Below are 26,201 nucleotides of genomic sequence, written 5' to 3'. Positions count from 1 at the left end.
CAGAAAGAGAGCAAATTTTGAGTAATGATGTCAGGAGAAAACCCACCCCCCACTTTTCACAAAAGGAAGATGACCTGACTCCTCTCATTTCAAGGAGGGAAGGAGATGATCCAACCCAGAGGACAGGAGCAGGAGGGGTTCCCCCTATTCCAAACTCTGACCCACTCATGTCTTCGGAACAAGACAGTAAAAGAGCTTATTGTCAGCAGATTCGAGACATGCACCCTTACCAAGAAATTTGCATGATGTCTGCAGAAATTATGGTCTTAGTTCTCCAAAGACTGAATGAAATTCTCACGAAAATAGTTAACATAGAGGAAAACTTGGATATCTGCCCTCCCTCTACAAATTCCAGGCATAGCTATGTTAGTGATTTGCCAATACAGTGGAACCCCTGGTTACGCACGTGATCCGTTCCGGGTCGCCGTGCGTAACGCGGGCGTGCGTATCCCGAACGCACGGAAAAACCCTGAAAAACTGGAAGTAGCATGATTTAAGTGCTTCTGCGCATGTGTGAAGTGCGCAGAAGCGTTCTGTACATCCAGGGGTTGCGCGTGCTCCGGAAATGCTTCCGGGTTGCGGCCATTCTTAACTCAAACGTCCGCAACCCGGGGTGTGCGTAACCCGGGGTTCCACTGTACAAGTCAGGACGAAATAAGGTCTTGCCAAGTTCTTCAAAAGAACCAGATAATGCTTGAGATTCACCGCAATGTGTATAGGTGGGCGAGTTGCAGGTTAATTACAACATCCTTATCCAAGCTTTTGAACTGCCATTATAAAAAAGTAGATCTGGAAAATTTCCATTTCCTGCCCAACACAAGAAATACCACACGTTTACTTATGACCGTTAGTAAACCGGCCTTCCCGTCTCGACTTATGGAGATGAAAAACATCCTATGGCGGTCTCACTTTCTTCACCCGGTAAAGGTTTTCAAAGATGAAACAGTGAGACAGTTGGTCCCTGGCAGAGAATCAAAGCAAATGCCGATAAGGGAAACTAAATTAAACAATAGAAACATTACGAGTACGAAAGAGGAAGAGAAATCGGTGAGTTCAGAAATAGAAGAACTGAAGAGGAGATTATTGAGTATAATGTCTGAGATTTTTCAGTTCAAAATATAAGGACACTAGAGCCTGGAACACAATATTTAAATATGCCCAACAGCTCTCCATCCCAAAGAAGGACATCGGTGCAACTCTCTGATCTCTTCCTAAGCGATAGAAATGAAGAGGAGGAGCCTGGCGACCATGACATCCCCATGTTAACAACTCCCAAAGAACCTCAGGTCGCTGATAGACTCTTGAGGCTATATCTGGACCTTTGCTTAACACTCCCAAAATCTACAAGGATGACCGTTTTTCCCTATTGCATCCCTGGCAAGATAGGACAGGTGGAGTTCCTGAGCATGAAGCTGGCTCTTTGCTGGCTAGTGATCCCCATTTTACAGCATATGCCTCTTTAATACGCCCAAAGGCTCAGAAAAAGTTAATAGCCCCTTGGCCATCCTATGAGGGAGGGAGGGATTGACAGCTAGCGGGCAACTGTGGGGCCGCCCTCCTTGACTGGGGTGCGGCAGGATGGGCTACACCTACTGGGGATGTTTGTCCGGCTGATTTCGTATCTCAACATTATACCCTTCCGACTCAGGAGACCTGGTCCAGAGACGACTTGTTAGTGAGGGGATACCATTCATTTATAGAGGAGGCCACCACGGGGTTTGGGATCACCACCGTTGAAGGGCGAGGGAGGTATGGTGGTGGGGGTAGAAACTACAGGCGAAGGGTTTTGAGATGTGGTGATGCTCGAACCCCTTCCAATCTACGCCCCATCCTGATGGACGAGGGTAGGGTGAGCAGGGATTACCCACCTCCGTCACTGGTGTTGTGCAATGCCAGGTCTATAGGCAATAAAACCGCCACCATGCGAGACTTTTTTTTTATCTTGACCTGGCTTGTGTGACGGAGACCTGGGTGCGTGAAAGCGAAGTAGTCGCCCTGCATGAGATAACACCCTCGGGTTTCTCTGTCCTCCACCAGTCGCGGACTGTGGGTCGGGGGGGGAGGGGTAGCATTGTTAATCCGGGAGGATTGCTCTTTCAGGGCTCTGCCATCACCATCAATCTCCGGCACCGAATGCGTTGGCCTAGTGTGGGGCACCAAGGAGAGCTTGGCTGTCTGGCTGGTGTACCGACCACCTAGTGCACCAGCAGCCACCCTGTCAGGCCTGCTGGAGGTGCTGGCATGCTGGGCCTCGGAGTTCTTTAACCTACTGGTTTTGGGGAACTTCAATGTCCATGCTGATGCCACCCCCTCCTCACGGGCTCAGGACCTAGTGTCTTCCATGGCGACATTAGGGCTCTCCCAGTTTGTTTTGGGTCCCACATACCAAGCAGTCCACATGATGGATTTGTAATTATCTTGATTTTCTACTGAAACCCCCCCCCCCCCAGAAAGAAGGGCTTTTTCGTTGGCCAGGTTCAATGCAAATCCATCGAACCTCCTATGGGGAAGGTTCTCAGGCAGGGGTGGAGGGTGAGAGGATTTGTCCATGCGATGACCACCAGGTGGAAAGCCTTGTTCATATGGTTTTTCACTGCAAACTTTACGACGATGTCCACCAGCAATTCCTGGACCAGCTCTGTATCCCTAGAAGGAGACCAGAGCGGGAAGTCTTACGTTTCCTACTAACGGGGACTGACCAGGAGCTTACCAAATTGGTAGCTCAATACCTGCATTTGCTCTTTTCTCGTCGTAATATTCTGCAGTCGTCTGAGTTATCAGGAGTCCCAGAGATGTGATCGTGGATAGCGGAGTCTTGTCTTTTTTCTCTTCTAACATAGTCTGTGCCACTGTGAAAGTATTAATCCGCTTTTGTTTTGTATGTATGTTTGTTTGTTTGATGCCAATAAAAGGTTGATGGATGATGGATTTGATCTTTGGTGCGGGTATAGATGTGATCATGTCCTCACTTGTGGAAGTGCCATGGTCTGATTACTATGCTCTGAAAGCCAGGATTGACTTCCTGCCCTGACCCTGCTTGGGTGGCGAGCCTATTTGGGCTCACCCACAAAGGCTGATGGATCCTGTTGGATTTTGTTAGGGCTTGCAGGATCCTGCTCCCCCTGGCGGCTCACTAGATGAGCTTGTCGAGAACTGGAATAACTGGTTCTTGGCAGCCATCGATGAGATCGCACCTAAGCACCCACTGTGACCTTGCCGAAACTGGGGGCCCTGGTTTACCGAGGAGCTCCGGAAAATGAAGCGGGACCTCAGACGGTTAGAGCGAGTATGGCAGCGTGCTCGCGACGGAGCCTCAAGAACATCTTGTAGGGTGCTTATGAAAGCCTAAGAGATGGCAGTGAAAGCTGCAAAGAAGTTTTACTTCTCAGCTTCCATTGCATCCGCTAGCTCTCGCCAGGCACAACTTTTTAGAACTTTTTAGAATAACAACCCTAGAGGAACAGCCAAATTTAAATACGAATTTTACTCATAGCTGTGAGGCATTTGCGAGCTTTTTTGCGGAGAAAGTCTTGCTGCTCCGCTGTGACCTCCCTGCCAATTTGGATACAATAACAGAACTGGGGGTCCCTCGACCATCTTTGGGTCCAGTATTGGACCACTTTGATCGGATACTCCCTGCCGATGTAGACAGATTCCTCCGAGCTGGAAGGCCCCCCACTTGCCCCCTTGACCCATCTTGGCTGATTAGAGTGTGTCCAGACAAGGTGCGGGCCCCCCTGGGTGAGATCATCAACCTGTCCCTCTTAAAAAAAAAAACAGGAAATGGTACTAAATGGTACCTGCCGAGACAATTCTGTTCTTTCAGTAAGAACAACACACCTCTGATTGTCAGTAATATGGAGGAGGTCAAAGGAGAAAAGGGGGGGTTAATTTATTTTAACTCTTAAAACTTGTATTTTACTGGATTTTGTTAGGGCCACTTGGGTACCGATGATATTGAGTTAGTCCTGATCTGGTGAATCTCTGGTCTGAACCTTGGGCAGTATGAATTTAACTGAACAACTTAATAAACAAAAAAAAGTTCAGCCATTAGTAACTTTAAAACCTGCTTCATTTTTGAAGGAATAAAAATGTTATTGTAAATAATGAAATGTAAAATAAGCATCCATATAATAACAAAATTGTTTCACTTAATATAAAACATTATTTGCAGTAGACACATACCACAGAATGATGAACTTCCGTCCTTATAAAAAGGGGATTGTTTGCACAGCTTTATTCTTTTGACTATATTCTATAAAACATTATTTGCAGTAGACACATACCACAGAATGATTAACTTTAATCCCTATAAAAAGATACGGTAATTGTTTACCCACCTTTATACTGCTGGGGTTTACCATTGAGTACTGTCTGAAAAAAAGCACTGGTTCTGGGCACCTAAAGCCAAAATCACGTACAGTCATACCTCGGGTTGAGCTGGCTGCAGGTTGCGTGTTTTCAGGATACGAACGAGCCGAACCCGGAAGTACCGGAATGGGTTACTTCCGGGTTTCGGCACTCGCGCATGTGCAGAAGCGCCGAATTGCGTCACGTGCGTTCGCATACACAGCAGCGCAGGTTGCGAACGCGCCTCCCACACGGATCGCGTTCACAACTCGAGCGTCCACTGTATACTCAAAACACATTGGATGCAACGGCTGGTGGGGTTGCCAAAGTCATTTTTCCTGGAACCCCTTCCCCTTTCTGCCCACTTTTTTATTTTTAATAAATGTTTTGCCACGTGTGTAAAGCTGAGTGTGCACAAGTTAAATGCAAGCAAGTTGTGGGCTTACTGTATACAGTTATCTATATCTATATATCTGTATCTATCTCATCTACAAAACCATCACAGTTCCACAATTTAGGGGCTGCCACAGAGCAGGCCCTCTCCTGGAGTGCCACAAGGGTGGTTACCTTAATACCTGAGAAGGCCACTAGGGATAGATGGAGTCTTGTAGATATTTGGGGCCTAAGCCATCTGAGACTTTAAACCACCTTGAGTTGGACCCAGAAACAATTTTGGCAACCAAATTGGGAAATAGCATGCAGAGTCTATTTGAACTTTGTACTACAAATCATTTCCGACAGAAAATAGTCTCAGTTGCGGGGGGGAAGCAGTTAGAAATAATAATAAAAAGCGTTCTGAAGCCATGTAAACGTGAGTCATAATTTCATGACATTTCCATCCTTGTTGTGACTTAGTGCTACTTCGGTTACAAGCCTATATATCCCACAGAATATTTCCTCCCTGTTTTTTTTGGTTTTAAAGAGCGGCACATAAAATAACAATACAGTAATTGTAAAGTCTGAGACAGGAGACTTTTGTAAAGCCCTCCTTTCAGTGAGCTTGACATGGGGAAGGGTGAGTTTTTGCCATGTCATTCTGTTGTAACCCAAAGGGATATAAACATTGAGCTTCTCTCTCTCATTATCACTCGTCTGCAGACTGCTGCAAGGCTGGCCAGCACAGATCCATCTCCCTTCACAACCATGAGGATCAAGTTCCCCATACTTGCCATTTTCTTGGAGGTGGTCATTATAATTTTATTTGGGGTATTTGTAAAATATGGCACAGTGGACAGGAGACAAGTATACCCACGTGAGTGTTTCCTATTTGCTACCTTTGTATACTGCCCATCTCATCAAGTTCTTGAACAAGCCTGCTTTGTCGCTTCATAAACTTGCTTTCCGGCACAGCGAGGTGCTGTGTGCATTGCTGCATCACGGTGCACAAACTACAGACTCATCTGCTAACTTTGGAGAGCTTCTTGGTTTGTCTCCTGGTGAGCATGTTGTACGCTAGTAGCATATCAAACGGCCGTAAAGGTGCTGAAGGCTCCATCTCACCTCTGCCGCACATTGCTTCTAGAAAGCAGGCTTTTGTGGTGGAAATGTGAGACTTCTGTTCCTGCTGTCCTTTAAAGTTTTGTTTCTGTTGAGGTCTCACTCCATCTAACCGCTTTGCCAGAATTTGGGGATTCAAAGTGTCTTAGGCCTTGTGCGTCTGAAATCTTCTGGCTTCAGAGACAACACAGAGGGTTTCTCATTTACCATTTTGAACTCCTTCTCTTGTTTTCCTGCCTGCTCTCACACCCCAAGGGCCGAATGCTAGATGAAAACAGCCAAGAGACAATATATAGGAATGACTATCTTCTAACCCTTTGGCTTTAGCACTTTCCCTCCTGAAACTACAAAGTCACTGGGTTTGGGCGCTTTAATCGATGCTGAAAGAAACTTACTGTCCTTTAGCCAGGCATAGCTTTTGCCATGTTACTGCAGTTCATCAGCCATTCCGCAGAAGCCTTTAAATAGGATTCAGTAGATATGCATTCAATTCAGTTAATTTTATGAGTTGTCTGTCCCATAAACAATTAAGCCAGGATTAATTTGCTAAAGTGTCTGTTTATTTAAGGTGGCGTAAAATGAGTGTTATTACAAAGGTACCAAGTACTCATGTAGCGCTCAGCCATTTCACAAGTTATAATATGTAGACTTGTTTAATTAATTAATTACAACCAATCAATTCCTCGGCTCTGTTTGGAAAGTTTTGGAGACCACATACCCTTACGTAAGGCCACAAACAGCCGTGGAAGGATCAGGTCCCCCACTCCCACCCTCAAAAAGCAAATAGTTGGAATTTTAAACATATTGATGCAACTGTTGTTTTTTAATATATATCTGTTAATTCTTTTTATAAAATATATTGTGATATATTCCCAGAAATATGCATCTTTATGCAATCCTGTTGGGGGGTTTATCTTCCATATTTGAGAACAGTCTACCCATGTACCTGTTCTCAGAAATGATTGACTGCACTTGTTTTAAAAATATGCTCTGTGGGAAAAGAGAGGGTTTTTCATGGTAGGTAACTGGGAATAAGTGGCCAGTATTAGCTTTCAATTTATGCAATCCATCGTAGGCCCAACACATTGTCTTCCCTTTCCTTCCAGACTTTCAGGATGTTCACGTGATGATATTTGTTGGGTTTGGTTTCCTGATGACTTTCCTGAAGAAATATGGCTTCAGCAGTGTTGGCATCAACTTCCTCGTCGCAGCCTTGGGTCTCCAGTGGGGCATCCTGCTGCAAGGATTCTGGCATATGCACTCAAATGAAATCCGCATCAACATTAATAGGTAAGGAGGCTGTCACTTAACAGCAGGGGCGTAGCAAGGGGGGGCGGGCCGCCCCGGGTTCCATAATGGAGGGGGTGACAAATTACCAAGGAACAATTATTTTGGGGGGAAAATTCAAAAAAAAAAAATTGAATTTTTTTTTGAATTTTTTATTATTATTATTTTTTATTTTTTAAATGCCTGCTCCGAAGGTCTTATCTTACTATACTAGGGATTATATAGCTATATATGAAATTTCATGCATATCGGTTAATATCTTGACCCTCCTCCACCAAAATAGCTGTTCACTTGGCTGTTTTCCTATGTCATGAAGGCTGAAATTTCAGTTCAGAGAACACTTACTGTTTCCAACCCTAACCCTGTGGAAAGCCATCTAATTAGACTTTAATTTGATTTTGAGATGTTTTTAGGAGGTAATTTAATTATTGTTTGATTTTTTTACCAATGTTATGTATCTGATGTTAGCCACCCTGAGCCCGACTTCTGCCGGGGAGGGCAGGATATAAATAAAAGTTTATTATTATTATTACTTGTTATTATTCCTTTGTAAGAAAATATGAAATAACGTAAAACCATTTTTGCGGCGGTGGGGGGAATCAATGGGGGGGTTGACAAGAAATTTTCCGCACCGGGTACCACCTGACCTTCCCATGCTTGGGGGGGGGGTGACAATTTTTTTTTGCCCCCGGGTACCAATTTACCTTGCTACGCCCCTGCTTAAGAGACACCGCTGTCACTGGAAAGTCCACAGGAATTCATAAAAGAGTCATGTGGCTCCTTAAAGGCTGAAAATAGGATTGTGCTGTGAGCTTTTGCAAACTCGAAAACTGAAGCATAGCTGTCAAGTTTCGGATTTGAAAATAAGGGATCAGCAGTCTCACCTATCCTGGGGACAGTCACATGTCAGTGGTGGGCGGAGCCAGAAGCAAAAGTGGGTGGAGCAGCAATGTAAACTCCAAGCGGGCTCGGAGCAGAGCAAAGAGGAGGGCAGCCAGCAAAGAGGAGGGCAGCCATGTGCTCCGCGCAATGGAGCCCCATCGTCTTCTTGTCTGATCCCATCAAAACAGGACAGGAAGCAGCAGCTGCTCAAAGGCAGCCAGGCTCCGCCTGCCAGCTAACCCTATTGGCCGGCTGAGGGGCTCGGCGGCAGCGGATAGGGGCTGATGCAGGGGGAGGAATACACCCCCCTGTAAGCACGGGAAACGGCTCCCACTTGCTTTGAGGGCCTTTCCCACTTGCTTTGAGGGCTTTTCTCTCCAAGTAGGCGAGGTCTTCCCACCCAGTCCCTGGCCAGCAGGGGAGGAGCTGCTTCCATTAAAAACAGGAAATTTAAGGGAAATAAAAAATAAGGGAGAAGAGCGGGAAACTGCTTGAAATAAGGGAGAATCCCAGGGGAAACGGGATACTTGACAGCACTGCCGATCAGGTGTCCATGCTTAAACCAATGCTGTCTCCCACATCAACTTGCCCAAACATTAAGTTCTGCTGCAGAACCCTGTCCCTGTCCCATCAGAGGCAAGGCATGCAGGGGGAAAGGAGAAGGCCTTTACAGGTTAGCCCCCCCCCCCGTTGCTGCTTACTCTTATCTTTTGGGCATGAAGCAAAACAAAAACATTCTCCCATTCTCCTTTTTTTTTTTAAAAAAAAAATATCCCTCTGATATTGTATAGGTCATTCTGGTATTTTAACTAATTTTCTTGCCTTGCTGTTGTCTTTGCTGTTTTGTAGGGTTTTTTTTCCTTTTTAATAAATTCCACTTACTGTATCTGCATTATCAAAGGCAGTACAGTGGTACCCCGCAAGACGAATGCCTCGCACAACGAAAAACTCGCAAAACGAAAGGGTTTTGCGAGTTTTTAGTTGACTCGCGAGACGAATTCGTCTATGGCTGTTTTTCGCAAGACGAATTCGTCTGGCGAGGTACCACTGTGAGCCGCCGGAGCCGCGTTTTAAGGCTGCAGCGAGCGCTGCAGCTTTAAAACGCGGCATCGCGCCATAGCTAAAAAGGCTTACCTTTTGGCTCCGGTGTGTGTGGGGGGGTGTTTTCCGCGTCGCGCCCGCCATTTTGGATCGACTCAGACATGCGCAGTCGATCCAAAATGGCGGGCGCGACGCGGAAAACACCCCCACACACACCGGAGCCAAAAGGTAAGCCCTCCCGACCGGCACGGCGCCGCGTTTTAAGGCTCCAGCGAGCGCTGCAGCTTTAAAACGCGGTGTCGCGCCGCAGCTAAAAAGGCTTACCTTTTGGCTCCGGTGGTGGTGGGGTGTTTTCCGTGTCGCGCCCGCCATTTTGGATCGACTGCGCATGTATGAGTCGATCCAAAATGGCGGGCGCGATGCAGAAAACACCCCCCCACCACCGGAGCCAAAAGGTAAGCCTTTTTAGCTGCGGCGCGACGCCGCGTTTTAAAGCTGCAGCGCTCGCCGGAGCCTTAAAACGCGGCGGCGTGCCGGTCGGGAGGGGCGCGGCTTACCTTTTGGCTCCGGTGGGGGGGTGTTTTCCGCGTCGCGTCCGCCATTTTGGATCGACTGCGCATGTCTGAGTCGATCCAAAATGGCGGACGCGACTCGGAAACCCCCCCCCCACCGGAGCCAAAAGGTAAGCCTTTTTAGCTACGGCGCATTTTAAAGCTGCAGCGGGTGAACAGTTCGCTCGCTGCAGCCTTAAAATGCGGCGCCGCGCGGCTCCGGTGCCGGCCGGCGCCCCTTCCGACCGGCGCTCTCTGATTTTTTTCCCATAGGAACGCATTAATTAAATTTTAATGCGTTCCTATGGGAAACGGTGCCTCGCAAGACGAAATTTCCGCAAGACGAAAAGTCTTGCGGAACGAATTAATTTCGTCTTGCGAGGTACCACTGTACAGCAATACCCTAAATAAATAAATAAATAAAGGTGCCAAAATACAAATACCAGTTTATGATGAAGAGGGTTCTGCATGAATGAACTTTGTGTTGGAAATCCATTTGTTAGGCTTTAAGGCACCACAAGACTCTTGGGATCATTTCCTATCAATGGCCCTCCCCGACAGAAGGCTCTTGGGAAGTGGCTGAAAAACTCCTCTGCCCAGTTTCATGGCCCTCTGAAAATGAGGAGACGTGTCAGCACAACACTTCTGTGAAGTGATTCTGAGCTATGCAGTCTAATAATAATAATAATAATAATAATAATAATAATAATAATAATAATAATAATAATTTATTATATATACCCCGCCCATCTGGCTGGGTTTCCCCAGCCACTCTGGACGGCTTCCAACAAAATATTAAAATAAAATAGTCCGTCAAACATTAAAAGCTTCCCTAAACAAGGCTGCCTTCGGATGTCTTCTAAAACTTCTTTTGAAGTTTTGATGGGACTTCCAAAGCCACCTTCACCCATCTGGTACTAGAACTGAATTTTATGCAGAAATAACATCAAGCAAAAATTGATTTCAATAGAACTGCTTAGTTACTATCATTTCCCCATGGTGGCTGGAGAAACACAGCCAGATATTATTATTATTATTATTATTATTATTATTATTATTAATCACAACCACCCTCCCAATAGCGTTTTCACATATACTGTAAAAGTCATGAAGGAAATAAATAAGACTTCTTATATGAAAGTGTAAGATGAAGCAAGTACAGTTAAAATGAGTTTCACTTGGAGCATATACCGGTATTTTAACTCAATTCATAGAGCCTCTCCAGGTGATTGCAATTTTCGTGCAAAACTACACAGCTCATAGTCAGCTGCTGCATCTTCCCTCAAGGTGGTGCTCTTGCAAATGAGTTATTTGCATCTTTGCTCAGCGCATTTTCCCAGTGTCAAAATGCAGAGGGTTGTCGTTAACGAAATACAACTTGCCACCAGCAGCTCCACTGCTATGAAATGAATGTCATAGGCACCTATTAGAGACAGGTCTGCCTGTGGCATTGCTACTGGCAAGTGGTACAACCTCATCTCTCATGCGCGCACCGTTTCCTGCACTTTCCTGCTGCAATGTTGTGATGTGCATTCCCCGTGAATGTAAAAAGCTGGATGCATTTCCGCTCTCCACATTTTACCGGAGAGAAAGGAAACAGAAGACAAACTCAGCCAGGCATTCTCCTGGTCTTTTTCCTGCCATGGTCCCAGAAAGGAATTTGTAAGAGGATTGAACCAAAGGGGAAATGTGAGGTTAAAGTGCATTTTTGTAGGGTTGTCTGGGTAAGGCCTCGGAGTCCCAGTTCAAGGATCAATTCAATAAACATCAGGCTATTTAAAAAAAAATTAATTACATTTATTCCTTCAAATGGTTTGGGTCCAAACTAGACATTCTAAGGAATACACTGACCCTTGTCTTTTCTCCCTCTCCTCTCCTTGTTACACAGAATAGGAGGAACAATGGTTCTCCCTGCCATTAGCAGCCAACATTGTGAGGTGCAAGTGCAATGAGATGCCCTAACAATGATGTCTGATCTTGATATTTTATGAAGAAGAAAAAGATGGACAAGAAACACTGAGTGGGGGCAGTCTTACGTGTTAATTTTAACATCTGGGTTGGCCCTCAGGATGTTGACACCGTATATTGTTCCTAGTATTGTTATTGTTTTAGAGTTTACCTGGAGGCCATTTTTAGTTTTTAGTTTTGAAGCACTAGGAGCTGTTGGGCCCTGCTCTGGAATCTGCTCCTGATGCAGACTGGGAGTACATACTGCACTGGAGGACCACGACTGCTTGTTCTTCAAACTAAAAATGGCCTTAAACTTAAGTGCACGTTTAAAAAACCATGAAGGGTGTAACTGGTAGAATCATAGAATCCTAGAGTTGGAAGAGACCACAAGAGCCATCCAGTCCAACCCCCTGCCAAGCAGGAAACACCATCAAAGCCTTCCTGACAGATGGCTGTCAAGCCTCCGCTTAAAGATCTCCAAAGAAGGAGACTCCACCACACTCCTTGGCAGCAAATTCCACTGTCGAACATCTTCAGGATCGAACACCTGTCAGGAATGCTTTGATGGTGTTTCCTGCTTGGCAGGGGGTTGGACTGGATGGCCCTTGTGGTCTCTTCCAACTCTATGATTCTATGATTCCATACAATCCCCAGACAGCTTTCAAAGCCACACCTGCTTAGGCATAGGGATAGCATCATCATGCCACTTCATCCTGGTCTCTGAACCCTCATACATCTATGACTTTGTTTTTATTCTTCACATTCCCTTCAAATTGAAAGCATGATCAATGCAGACTTCAGCACAGCAACTGTCCTGATTTCCTTTGGAGCCGTCCTGGGGAGAACAAGTCCAATCCAGATGCTGATCATGGCCATTTTTGAAATCACCATCTTTGCCTGCAACGAACACCTCGTCGTGTCAGTACTGGGGGTAGGAATTTTCTGCGACGTATATGAAGCGAGAAAAGTTGTTCACGTATATTGTGCCCATAGTTTATAGTGGAAACATATCTCATCTCTGTTTAGTTTGATGTGCCTCAAGGCTTTGTGCTTACAATTGTTCTCTCTTTCAAATGCGTTGAAGCTTAATTCGTGCAGTAGTGTCTAGTGGGGTGGGGTGACTCCAGGGTCAGGAAGGCAGCTCCACCCCAACACATCAGCTGCCCCTGAATTTGACTGTCATTTAATGATCAAGTTACAGGTAGGTAGACGTGTTGCTCTGCCATAGTCAAAACAAAATAAAAAAATTAAATTAAATTAAATTAAATTAAAAAATCCTTCCAGTAGCACCTTAGAGACCAACCAAGTTTGTTCTTGGTATGAGCTTTCGTGTGTACACGCCTGCTTCTTGGGAGAAAAGCAATGACAAACCTAGACAGCATCTTAAAAAGCAGAGACATCACCTTGCCGACAAAGGTACGTATAGTTAAAGCTATGGTTTTCCCAGTAGTAATGTATGGAAGTGAGAGCTGGACCATAAAGAAGGCTGATCGCCGAAGAATTGATGCTTTTGAATTATGGTGCTGGAGGAGACTCTTGAGAGTCCCATGGACTGCAAGAAGATCAAACCTATCCATCCTTAAAGAAATCAGCCCTGAGTGCTCACTGGAAGTACAAATCCTGAAGCTGAGGCTCCAATACTTTGGCCACCTCATGACTACCTGTAAAAGATCCTGATGTTGGGAGAGATGGAGGGCACAAGGAGAAGGGGATGACAGACGATGAGATGGTTGGACAGTGTTCTCGAAGCTACTAACATGAGTTTGGCCAAACTGCGAGAGGCAGTGAAGGATAGGCGTGCCTGGCGTGCTCTGGTCCATGGGGTCACGAAGAGTCGGACACGACTGAACGACTGAACAACAACAACAACAAGGTGCTACTGGAAGGATTTTTTAATTTAATGATTGCTCCTTCAGGAACCTTGCATTGATGCTGCCATGCCAAAAGATCCCCCGCAATCTGTCCGAGAGAGAGAGAGAGAGAGAGAGAGAGAGAGAATATAATGAATAATGAATGTTAAAAATGATTTGAAATAGTGTTGCATGGAAAACCCCTCTGGAAGGCAGTCCTGAGAACTGACATTCTTGCCGCGCTCACTTTTACATTTTGATCCTGTCCACTTTCACATGGCTGAAATCACACCATGCAGGCAAAAGCACAGCCCTGCACCTTGCATGTGCCAATGTTGACCTAGCTTGCCGGGACTGGCAAAACACACTTCCTCCTTAGAAAGAAAATGGTGCATTTTTTCTCACCCATCTCTATCTGCCCATCAGTTTCTAACTTCAGAAGTCTGATATAGTAGTAGTAGTAATAATACAGTCATACCTCGGGTTGCACTCGCTGCAGGTTGTGTTCACTGCGGGATATGAATGCGCCAAACCTGGAAGTACCGGAATGGGTTACTTCCGGGTTTCAGAGCTCGTGCATGCGCAGAAGCACTAAATCGCCCTTCACGCATGTGCAGAAGCAGCACATGTGTGCAGGTTACGGACACTGTGGGTTGCAAACGCGCCTCCCGCACGGATCGTGTTCACAACCCGGGCGTCCACTGTAAACCTAACAGCTGTTTCTCCTCCAGCTTTAGGAGAGAGGAGTATGCACCTCAACAAGCCAACCAACCTCCCCAACTCAACCCTCCTTGCCTATGTAGCCACCAGACATTGTCTACGGACAAGGAGGGAGGGAGGGAGGGAGCCTTGCATACTCCATACTTATGCACTGGCACCAGAAACTTGAAATTAAAAGGATTCGTTTGGAAGACTCCCACGTATTCACAGTCATAGTCATCTGAAGTTTTCACCCTCTTATGATAGCAGTTGTTGCTTGGCTTTAAGACAGCAGTTCAGCATACTACATGGTTAGGCTTAACAATTGTTGCAACTAATTATGCTATTTCTCAGGCCACTGATACTGGTGCATCCATGACTATTCATGCTTTTGGAGCCTATTTTGGACTGGCAGTGTCTCGAGTCATATATCGCCCTGCTCTGAAAAATGGACATAAAAATGAAGGTTCTGTTTACCACTCCGACATGTTTGCTATGATTGGTGAGTAGGAGGCTTATTTCTATTATGAGTCAATATTCATGATACTGTGGAGAAGAAGTATATCATACCATGAGGGTGGCCAACAAAAGCTCTTTGCAAAAGTGATTTACAGTATCATTACTGCATGGTCAAAGGTTCTGAACCAGTTATGCCAGGAGACTCAGGTAATTGGGTCTGTATGAGAGAACCATGAGGGCCTAATGCCACATACGTTAGGCACATTTAATTCCAGTTTATGGATTGATAGAAACAGTTGTCTCACTTCTCCAAGTGATGTGGACGTGTGGCATGTTTCTAAGGTATACAGCTGTACTAAGCCACTAAGTGTTCTGGATGAAGTCCTACGTTTTGCGCTGACACAATTTGCCAGGCATGATGGAACACCAGTATTGGTGTACCAGTGCAGTGATAATTCAGGTGGTCACATTGGACTAAGTGTATGATAATTGGAGAGAGGAAAAGTATAGGAAGCTTCCATTCCCAGAATCACTGGTTAAGAGGATCAGGCCGCAGAGGATGGGGAAGATCTCTCCCTGGGACCTTTGGGAGTCGTCAGAGTTGAGAATACAGGGAGCTACCTGGGAATGGTCTGACCAGCTTCCAAAGTCCTTCAAAGAAGACCAGAGGAGGTTAAGTAATGACATTCTGCATTTTTTTTGTTTTTGTTTTTTTTAAAAAACATTATTTATATAGGTACCCTTTTCCTCTGGCTGTTTTGGCCCAGTTTTAACTCAGCAATTGCAGCAACAGGAGATGCCCAGCAAAGAGCGATCATCAACACATACTTTGCTTTGGCAGCTGGCACACTCACAGCATTTGCCACCTCCATCCTGGTGGAAAGCAGAGGCAAACTTGACATGGTAAGCTTTGTCTTGAACACGATGCATATCCATCACAGTTGTTTGCAATTTTGTCTTATTACTCATTTTGCAAAGCAATTTCCTCTAATGTGATGCATTTCCTATTCCATTTTCACTAATGTATTCATTTGTATGCATATTTTTGTGTATTTCTGTACACATCACTTGAATATAGAACTGCAGTTTAAAATTCAGAGAAGTGCAAACTTTCCGAAGGATGACTGTTTCTAGTCACTTTTTTTTTTTTTTTTACAAAGTGTGAATTAGGAAGGTTCACCTTTAAATGCAAACTCGATTTAATTTCTCCTCCACCTCTAGTTGTAAGATACCAGCTACAGTGAAAAGACCAATTGTGGGCCTAGTGAGGGAAAGAGGATAACTCTGTGAACTACTTACAGCCTAAATGAAATTCTGGTTGGCCTGCTGGTCACATCTAATTTCTGCATTACAGGTGACTTCCCACTTACGCGAAGGTTGCATTTTGGGCCCCTGCATGCTTAAGTGAAATTGCCCCTGGTCACGTGAGGATGCCAAGTCCAGCTTTACCTCAATTATTTCTGCAACTGCGTTTCGAATGCCATATTTGCAAACTCCTTTGCAACTATCTTGCAGTACTAGTCAATTACAGGAAAGGCAAACAGTCTCTTGGTTTTACAGGCGTAATATAACGCATCAATATGTTGTGCCCCACACAGGTGCACATTCAAAATGCTACCTTGGCAGGAGGAGTTGCTGTGGGTTCCTGTGCTGACCTGAACATCTTACCTTTCGGTGCCATGTTAATTGGCAGCGCAGCTGGATTCATCTCAGTTGTTGGATTCAAATACTTGACGGTGAGTGCTACTTCGTTCTTTTCAGATTTGTCCTACCTTTGATAAGAGAATTTGCACACCGCACTGAGTAGGCCAAAATCCAAGCTGTGCTTGTTAGTTTAAAAAAGGTAAAGGGACCCCTGACCATTAGGTCTAGTCATGTCCGACTCAGGGGTTGCGGCGCTCATCTCGCGTTACTGCCCGAGGGAGACGGCGTACAGCTTTCGGCCAGCATGACTAAGCCGCTTCTGGTGAACCAGAGCAGCGCACGGAAATGCCGTTTACCTTCCTGCTGGAGTGGTACCTATTTATCTACTTGCACTTTGATGTGCTTTCGAACTGCTAGGTGGGCAGGAGCTGGGACCGAGCAACGGGAGCTCGCCCCGTCGCAGGGATTAGAACCGCCGACCTTCTGATCAGCAAGCCCTAGGCTCTGTGGTTTAACCCACAGCACCAGCCACGTCCCTGCTTGTTAGTTTACTTAACAGTTATTGCCGTGGCTCATGTTGCCAGGATTCTGCTCTTTTCTGAGTGTGTTTTCGAAGCCAATCAAAGGGAGTAATGGAAAATTTCAATATAATTCTGACTTATTCTGGTATCTAGATAAATTTCCTTTGGTACATCAGGGCCTGCCACAATTAAAGATTATGGTTGCTGTTGAGTGAATGTCCCATTCCATTGCCCTCGAGCAGGCCGGCTTCTCTCCTGAGCTTCACGCCATTTAGCACCTGGCGGCAATGGGAATTCCTGCCTCTGGTGCCCCTACACAATTTGAGCTCTCCCACACTCTTCTGAGTGGCTGGAGACAGTTTTTGTCAGACTGATTTCCACATTTGGAGCGGGAAAGAAAAAAGTTCCTCAGGTCATACTGGGAATTTGCCTTGTTGCAAACATACAACAGTGTTGGTGCTGACCTTTAAAGCCCTAAACGGCCTCGGTCCTGTATACCTGAAGGAGCGTCTCCACCCCCATCATTCAGCCCGGACACTGAGATCCAGCGCCGAGGGCCTTCTGGTGGTTCCCTCATTGCGAGAAGCAAAGCTACAGGGAACCAGGCAGAGGGCCTTCGCGGTAGTGGCGCCCACCCTGTGGAACGCCCTCCCATCACAGGTCAAGGAGATAAACAACTACCTGACATTCAGAAAAAACCTGAAGGCAGCCCTTTTCAGGGAAGTTTTTAATGTGTGATATTTTTGTATCTGATTTTTGTTGGAAGCCGGCCAGAGTGGCTGGGGAAATCCAGCCAGATGGGCGGGGTACAAATAATAAATACTATTATTATTATTATTATTAGTAGTAGTAGTAGTAGTAGTAGTATTATTCAGTTGTCCAAAGATGTTACTGTGTTGTATCCCATCTAGGGAAATATTTTTGAGATGATTAATAAATCACAGAATGGGAAGGGACCTCAAGAGTCATCTATTTTTTTATTAAAAATTTATAAGATTTTCCAGTTAAAAGCACAAATCATTACATGGTTAAACTTTTCATACTCCCCCCCTCTCCCACCGAGGGGAGCAAAATATCCAAACCCCCCTCTCACAGGAGCACACCAAATCATTCCACATTTAACCTCATATTAAACTAAAATCATTGCTCAAGGCCAGCCCCTTTCCTGGGCCAGGTATTCATACACCCAACAAATTCATCTTTTAAACTGACTTCCCCGGGTCCCCCCCCCCCCGTTGACTTCAAAGTAACACATAATTCCCAGTTTTCCTCTCATCTTCCAAATCTAATTTAAACCACATTTCTTTCCTCCTTAACACTTTAAAAATATTTATATTCCGCAATTAATTACTAACATTTTCTTTTCTACCTCAGCTTCATTGTACTTCTGCACTTTCCTAGTTCCTCAACCAATTCCCCCCCCCTTCCCTCCTTCCGGCCTCAAAAACTTTGGCTAATTTTTCCTTTTTTTAACATTTTCCATTGTCACAATGTCCGTGTCCATTTGTCAAAACCATATATAACTGAAATACCATATAATGAGTCCAATCTTTTTATCCTACCCCAACCCTTTCAAAAAAAAAAAAAAAACCAACCCAGAAGTCAGAAATTGCTGGTTCTTGTTCCTGTTTGTCTTCATGCAGCCCTCCAGAGTCATCTAGTCTGACCCCCTGAAATGCAGGAATCTCAGCAAAAGCATCCATGACAGATGGCCATCCAACCCCTGCTTAAAAACCTCCAAGGAAGGAGAGTCCACAACCTCCCAAGGGAGACCTTTCCAAAATGTAGATTATATTGCAGGATACAGTGGTGTCATTTTATGTTGTGCAAATTTGCTCTTCGATCATGTAAGACAACCTGTGAAAATGAGGAAGAACAACCTTTATGTCCTTTCTAGATACCCTGTTTTACAGTGACTTGGAAATAACCTTTTTGTTCCCTTACAGCCTTTCTTTGCCTCGAAGCTGAAGATTCAAGACACCTGTGGAGTCCATAACCTGCATGGCTTACCTGGCCTTTTGGGAGGCATCGCAAGTATCATCGCAGCTGCTTTACAAGTCGAGAACAAGTGAGTTGCATAGAATCAGGTCGTATCTGCTAGTAAAATAACATTTTTTAAATTGGCCGTAAACTAAGTTTTGACAGATAACAAAAAAATGGCCAAAATAAGAATGTATGAAATGTTGCTTTTAGATTGCCTTGTTGGGATGTAGCCACTTTGCAGTAGGAGTAGTGTTAGAGCACAGATCTAATCTAGAGCACAGATTCGAATCATAGGATTGTAGAGTCGGAAGGGATCTCCGGGGTCATCTAGTCCAACCCCCTGCAATGCAGGGATATCAACAAACCACAAGGCCAACATGGTATAGCAGAACAGAATGTTTCAGTTCCACTTTCTCTCATTTTCTCATTTCCCCCCAATCTTAAGATCAGCTCTCTACATTCCACATCATTTTTCAATTTACACATTTAAAAGTCCTTATGAAAATTGCCCAGAACTTTATAATGCGTTTCTCTCACTTTGTATGTTCTTGCAAGCAATTTTCTCTTACATACCTCATTTCATGTTATTTTCACCAGTTTTTGAATTCTTATGTGCACTTTCTCCTAATATACTATTTGGCTGGAGAACTTTGAAATGTAAATTTAAAAGAATAACTGCATATCAGTTTGTGTATTATTTCGGGAACTGCAAAAGTAGTTAAGTTTGCTCTAAACTGCAAACTGAACTGAACTTCTGCCCCATGCTGACTTCATTCCCTCCCTGAATTAGCAACACATATTTTTAGATGTTTTTATTGTTTCAAAATATTTTTAATTTTTTTTTTAAAGTTATTTGTATTGTTTTGTTACTGGTGTCTTTGCTGTTGTGGGCTCCTTTAGGAAGAAAGGCAGGATTGAAATTTAAAACAGCAGCAGCAGCAGCAGCAGCAGCAGCAACAACAACAACAACAACAACAACAACAACAACAACAACAACAATTTATTTATACCCCGCCCATCTGGCTGGGTTTCCCCAGCCACTCTGGGCGGCTTCCAACAGAATATTAAAATACAATAGTCCATCAAACATTAAAAGCTTCCCTAAACAGGGCTGCCTTCAGGTGTCTTCTAAAAGTCCAGGAGTTGTTTTTCTCTTTGACATCTGGTGGGAGGGCGTTCCACAGGGCGGGCGCCACTACCGAGAAGGCCCTCTGCCTGGTTCCCTGTAACTTGGCTTCTCGCAGCGAGGGAACCGCCAGAAGACCCTCGGCACTGGACCTCAGTGTCCGGGCAGAACGATGGGGGTGGAGACGCTCCTTCAGGTATACTGGACCGAGGCCGTTTAGGGCTTTAAAGGTCAGCACCAACACTTTGAATTGTGCTTGGAAACGTACTGGGTGCCAATGTAGGTCTTTCAAGACCGGTGTTATGTGGTCTCTGTGGCCATTCCCAGTCACCAGTCTAGCTACCACATTCTGGATTAGTTGTAGTTCCCAGGTCACCTTCAAAGGTAGCCCCACGTAGAACGCATTGCAGTAGTCCAAGCAAGAGATAACTGGAGCTTGCACCACTCTGGCGAGACAGTCTGTGGGCAGGTAGGGTCTCAGCCTGCGTACCAGATGGAGCTGGTAGACAGCCGCCCTGGACACAGAATTAACCTGCGCCTGCATGGACAGCTGCGAGTCCAAAATGACTCCCAGGCTGCGCACCTGGTCCTTCAGGCGGCACAGTTACCCCATTCAGGACCAGGGAGTCCTCCACACCTGCCTGCCTCCTGTCTCCCCAAAACAGTACTTCTGTCTTGTCAGGATTCAACCTCAATCTGTTAGCCTCAATCTGTGTTTGGCCTAGGAAGGTGCCAAGGTTCCTAGGACACACTAGATGGGGCCTGCCTAGTCAGCAGGGTCATCCTGTGGGTGGGAGAAATGTCGACATTCTGTCCCTGTTGTCTTAGACAGCATAGAAGCTGGCTGCCCATTAGCATCAAGAGGGTTCCTATCCATAAGGAGTCACATGTTTGTTTCCTTTCATTTATTAGCTGAGTGAGGGGAAATGGATCCTTCAAGAAAATGTCAACACCTTGTAAAGTAAATTATACTCCACTAGTATGCTCTGTTCTCCCTTTCAGAAATCACATAGGATAGTTGGGCTTTCTGCAGGTTGGGGGGGGGGGACTTCTCCCTCTTCCCTCCTTATAGGCAGGATCAGCCCACCCATGAGGAGAGCGCCTTGGGTGACAGGATACATAGGGGCGGCAGATCTGGCCTCCAAGGAGTGCATTGCACTGCCGCCTCCTTGGCAACCCGCCCCCCCCCCATGCCACCTCTAAAGTGCCCTCTTGGCGAATCGGAAGCATGCTGGTCCCCTCCAACTCCTAGGGAGCGAATGTCGGGGGTTGTCCTCTGGGGTCTCCTGGGCTCTGCACCCACCTGGCATGATTCAGAACAGGCCTCTTCTCCCCCACCCCAATGGCCTTTGAGTCCCATTTCAACTATCTCCACCCCCCCACTTGTTTCCATTGTAGATCTTCACTCCTCCCTTCTTCCCTGGCTGGCGGGGACACACTTTGGGGCCTTGCCTGCTGAAAGGGGAGACAAAAGGGGTGATCATTGAGCCTCCTCCTTCCTGTCCTGAAGGCAGGGGCATTGGAGAAGACAAGAGGCAGCAAAGAGGATGACACTGGCAGCTAGGGGACCACTGAATATTGGACGGCCACATTGTTTTTAAAAAGCTACATGTGTTTTATGTCCCAAAGAAGACACCTAACAAATTCCACTCAAGATGGGTGAAGGTGATGCGTTATGTATTTTATCTCCCCATCCTACAGTTTATCGACTGGTATGCAGGCTGCTGCTCTGGGAAGCTCCATTGGAATTGCTTTGATAGGAGGAGCTTTTACAGGTCAGTAAAATACAGGCCCTTATCGGTGCCGTCGGTTGCTGCTTTCAGACGGGTCTTTGTTGTGGGATGGATGCACCCCACTTATCTATTTAACAGCATTAATATGTCATCAGTGGCATAGGGAGGGGGGTGGGCCGCCCTGAATACCAGCCTAGAGAGGGTGACACTCTGGGCGCCCCTCCCCGGCTCACTTCCGCCCAGATGGACTTGCTCGGGGCTGGCCCGCCAGCAGCGCACTGCTACGGATAGCTGCGTGCCGCCGGCGAACCCCAAGCAAGCCCGTCCTGGGCTGGCCCACCGGCAGCGCACTGCTCCCAGTGCACAGGCGCAGCATGTGTCGGACGCATGTGTCGGACGCTGCGCCTGCGTGCTGGGAGCGGCGCGCTGCTGTCGGGCCAGTCCCGGATGGGCTTGGTTGGGGCTTGCCTATCAGCAGCGCGCCGCTATGGAGTGCTGCGTGTCGTCAGCGGGCCCTGAGCAAGCCGCGGAGCTCCCATGCGTGCCGGGAGCAAAACCATGCCCCCCGGGTGCTTCCGGGTTTGCTGCCCCAGGTAGCCGGGCAGCTTCCTCCGCCCCTGTATGTCATTCAGTTGTAATAAAACCTCTAAGCAGTTTGCAAGAAGTGTTAAAACAATTAATAAAAATAGTTTAAGACAATTAAAAATATTTAAAGAAATAGAAGAATAAAAGTAAAAAAAACGTTAAAACATGTCTGCTTCTATGTGTCTGGATAGGCTTGAAAGATGTTTGAAACAGGTGCTGAAAGAGTGCGTGGAAAGCCCAAGGTTTTTGTTGTTGTTTTTTGAAAAACAACAACAAACATATTTACAATATTCAACCACAATCTGGAAACCTCCTTATAAGTTTGTCAGTTCTACCGTGTGAAATATAATTGCACTGGGAAGAAAACAGAAGGCCCCTCAACATTGTATAGCTTCAAGTTGAATTAAAATACACAAAGCTGGACTTCCGGCGGCGACGCCATTGCGGGTGGTCATGGGCTGCTTCGGCTGCGAGGCGCCCAGTCCATCCCGGGGGTTGGAGCCCCGCTACCGCAAAGCGGGGCTCCGGTGGGGTGCGGGAAGAGCGTCCCGCACCCTGGGCTCCCCGGCTGTGCCCGTTGTGGCTCCGAACCCTTCCCTCGCTCCCCCTGTAAAGGGGGAGTGGGGGTGAAGGGACGACGGAGCCGGGCTATAGGGGACATGCCCCAACCGGGATGTAAATGCGGCGACAAATCCCGAGATGAGCGTCTAAGTTCTACCTGTCATTAACGATTTGAAAGAACCCGGTGGTCGTGAGTATTTGACTGACTTTTTTACCTTTGGAACGATCCGGGGGGAAGAGGAAAGGCAGCCTGCCTCCCTCCCTTCGGGAGAAGGAAAGAAAATAACCAGTTTAAGTGACTGCTGCTACAACAATGGATATAATGTGTCTGAAATTTGAAAATTGAGACTGCTGAGATTTCCCTTTGGGGATTAAGTGGGCAGAAAATATCTCCGTTTAAAGTTTTGGTCTTTACGCTCTGGCTTCAGAAAAATGGCGATGGAAAATTTGGACTGATGTGGGAAACAGTTGAAACAAAGGGAGGAAGAGACAGGAACTGAAATTTGACACTCACCCCCTCCCCCACCATGCTGGACTTTGTGCTTGAACTTGTTTTGAACTCTGGATTAACGGAGGAAGAAATGCTTACTGTCTTGAGGCTGGAACTGCTTAATCGGAAATTGAAAGTCTTGAGTGGGATAATAAATAAGAAAAATCCACTTTCCACAGAGGAGGCTTTTCAAAAGTTTTACACAATGGAAGGAAACTTTTGCAAAGAGTTAGAAGGGATGCTTGAAGGATGGTCTGAAATGTCTGGGTGACTCCGGGAAAAGGAACCGTTCTTTGGGGGTGCCAGTCCCGGAACGGTAAAATTTATAATATCCAGACCCCGAGGTGGGAGCTCGGGGGCAAGGGACGAGGAATTAAGATAATTACAAGAAGAAGAAGTATGGTACAAAGAAGCGGAGGAGCCCAGAAAAGAGATGATGTGTATCCTGAAGCTCGATGCAAAGTTTGTTGTGAATGCTGCCTGGATCTGTGGACATCTGGGAAAAGAAGATAACTGGAAGATTGGATCCGGCGCAAGACAGAGAAAGACAATGGACAGAGGGGGTGTGGGGTGAAGTACTAAATGTAAAACTTAAATGGCTTGTTATGGTATCTGAAATCGGAGGGTGAAGGTTATTAATTGTAAGTCTATTTTGATTAAGTAAGGAGATATTGAGATTTTATGTTAATAGCAGCATGATAAAGGACAGAAGAAATAAGTTTAGATTTTATAAGAATACTTTGTTAAGATTTAAGCTAGAACATGAAGATTAAGATAATGGTGTTACCTTTATTGGAAGTTAAACTCTTTGTTTTGTTTTTTTAGAGAAAAGGTGTTATGGAAGTAAAATATAGTTTTAAAACCGAAGGTGAAAAGGCAGGGGAAGTCAAATGTCAAGATTCGAAAATAGAATTTTTTTTTCCTTAGGTATATAAACAAGAAGAAGAATCCTGGCAATATATGTATCTGTATTTGTTATGTATTTGTAGGTGTGGGTTAGGGTCTGTGTTGTGCTATGAAAATGCTAATAAATTCTTCATAAAAAAAAAAGAATTAAAATACACAAAGCTAATGTTAAGCCTAAATTTTACTTTGGGGGCACAAATCGATGAGATAATAGGCTAATGAGGTTTCTGTGGCATTTCTCCAATATTCCACCTTACTACTGTTATATGAAATCTGTTATGGGATGTTTTTAACTACGGCTGTGTTTCCCCCCTCCCCCCCTCCCCAATGCAGGGTTGATTCTACATTTGCCTTTCTGGGAGCAACCACCTGATCAGAAATGCTATGAGGACTCAGTGTATTGGGAGGTAAGACAGAATAACACAACCGAGTGCAATGGCTCCACTTTGCACTGCTCTTTTCCAGATCACATTTGCCTAATTGGGATTCCCAGGCCGTAGAAGGATGTGCTGTGAGCTGTGCTGTAGTTTCTTCAACCCAGAGTTTTAGAAATCTCACAGGATAGTCCCCCCCCCCTTTATTGTTAGACTTTATTTTGTGGGAATTGTTTGATTTGCTTTCTTTTTCTTTCCAATTACTTTTTATTAAAGTTTTTTTTATTTTAAAAAAAAACAGATAAAGGGGAAGGTCTCCACTTTCATTTTCTAGGCTTGCTGAACTTTAGTGTGAAGGCTGGTGTTCAGCTTTTGAGAGCCATTGCGCTGTCAGGCGAAGTCCTCCCGTACCCCGGGGCAGCCCCTGATTGAAATAAAGACTCATGACAACGTTCTATGGGATTAAATTGGCCACAACTTTATTAATATTTCAGATGTAGGAAGACCTTGGCTCAGGCATTGGGCGTTTATCCTTCCCGGCCCCCCAGCCGGGGTTCTGGGTACCTTCAGGGTTGTCCAGCATGATTGGGAAGTGGGCTAGTCTGGAGAACATATGTTCAAGCATATAGCCCACCCCCCTATGTTCGCCGCCACTGGAAGGGGAGGGCAATGACGACCCTGGGCATTTGGTCAATGCCTCCCCCTGAGACCCCTTTAACGGGAACCCTGTTATCGCCGCCACAATGGGGGCTGGGGTCCTGTAAATGACTAAAGGATTCCGCCCAAGGCCTGCAACCGCCAAAGTTGTGACGAATTGCTACGGGAAAGGTGAAACCTGCCAATGCAGGGAAATTCCTTTCCGGCCCTTCAACAGCGACCTTGTCATAGCAGCGCCTGCGTGGCTGTGGAAAAAAGGGGTGGTTAAACCTGCAAAGTCAGCATCAATTGAGGGAGTGGAGGGTGGGGAAGCTCTGAATCCAACGGCCGCTTCCCAGGTATGACTCGAGTTCTATTGTGTGTACTGCCTAATCCCTCCCTCTACCTGGCCAATCCTCCCTGGCACCACCTTCCCAGCCAGGATTGGGCGGCTGCTAGTGTAGGTGGAGTCCACAGGTCTCCCAACCTGGGAAGGTGAAGCCAGACCAACTGCCAGGAGCTGCCACCGTGATCCAAAGGGGCCTCCTCGCAACCTCGCAACATGCGCACCCCGTTTGATATGGGGGAACGCTCATTACTGCATTCCTAAGTTAACCATGGGGAAGCTTTTCGGGTTACAATTATAACAGTATTACCCTGTTCTCTATTACCCTCCCACAGAGCTCCTTTGTATCCTTTCTCTGGACTCCATAGTGTAGGCACCAGCCCGTCTGAACCCCATAGCTCACTCACCCCCCTGCTTTCCCCTTGTTTTCCCACCCCACAGGTTTCTCTGAATTCCCTTTTCTCCCTCGGTACCTCGGTATGTGTGGTGTAGCTTCCATTGGCTACCAACCAAATTCTGTCTCCTTGAACATCTTGTCTGGTTTCCTTCTAGGTTCCCCTTGAAGAGCCATCATGGGAGAGCAGTTCTCATTTACCAAGAGAGACACAGCATTGAAGCACAGAAGGAACTATCGATATTTAGCTATTTCCCCAAAGGTGTTTTCTGTTTCTGATAAAATAACCATGTATTGTTTTCCCCCGTTTATATCTGCTTTAATTTACTGCAAAAA

The 26,201-nt window shown here is 45.9% G+C and overlaps 1 protein-coding gene across 1 annotated transcript; it reads left to right on the top strand.

The window, feature by feature from the left end:
* The first annotated feature begins 5,438 nt into the window (after positions 1-5,438).
* On the top strand, positions 5,439-26,166 carry RHAG (Rh associated glycoprotein). The gene is made up of 10 exons (XM_033142688.1): positions 5,439-5,602; positions 6,954-7,137; positions 12,339-12,489; positions 14,462-14,609; positions 15,303-15,469; positions 16,165-16,302; positions 18,678-18,799; positions 21,542-21,615; positions 24,449-24,522; positions 26,024-26,166. The coding sequence occupies exons 1-10, from the start codon at positions 5,494-5,496 to the stop codon at positions 26,084-26,086; spliced, it is 1,230 nt and encodes a 409-aa protein (XP_032998579.1). The 5' UTR covers positions 5,439-5,493; the 3' UTR covers positions 26,087-26,166.
* The last annotated feature ends 35 nt before the right edge of the window (positions 26,167-26,201 follow it).

Source organism: Lacerta agilis, chromosome 3 (assembly GCF_009819535.1).
Source record: "Lacerta agilis isolate rLacAgi1 chromosome 3, rLacAgi1.pri, whole genome shotgun sequence".
In the NCBI taxonomy this organism is placed as follows: domain Eukaryota; kingdom Metazoa; phylum Chordata; class Lepidosauria; order Squamata; family Lacertidae; genus Lacerta; species Lacerta agilis.
This window is presented reverse-complemented; position numbering and strand designations above follow the sequence as displayed.

Coding starts and splice junctions, on each gene's coding strand:
- RHAG (XM_033142688.1), top strand. CDS start 5,494: ATGAGGATCAAGTTCCCCATACTTGCCATTTTCTTGGAGGTGGTCATT. Junction 18,800..21,541: donor GCTTTACAAGTCGAGAACAA/GTGAGTTGCATA, acceptor CCCATCCTACAG/TTTATCGACTGGTATGCAGG. Junction 21,616..24,448: donor GATAGGAGGAGCTTTTACAG/GTCAGTAAAATA, acceptor TCCCCAATGCAG/GGTTGATTCTACATTTGCCT.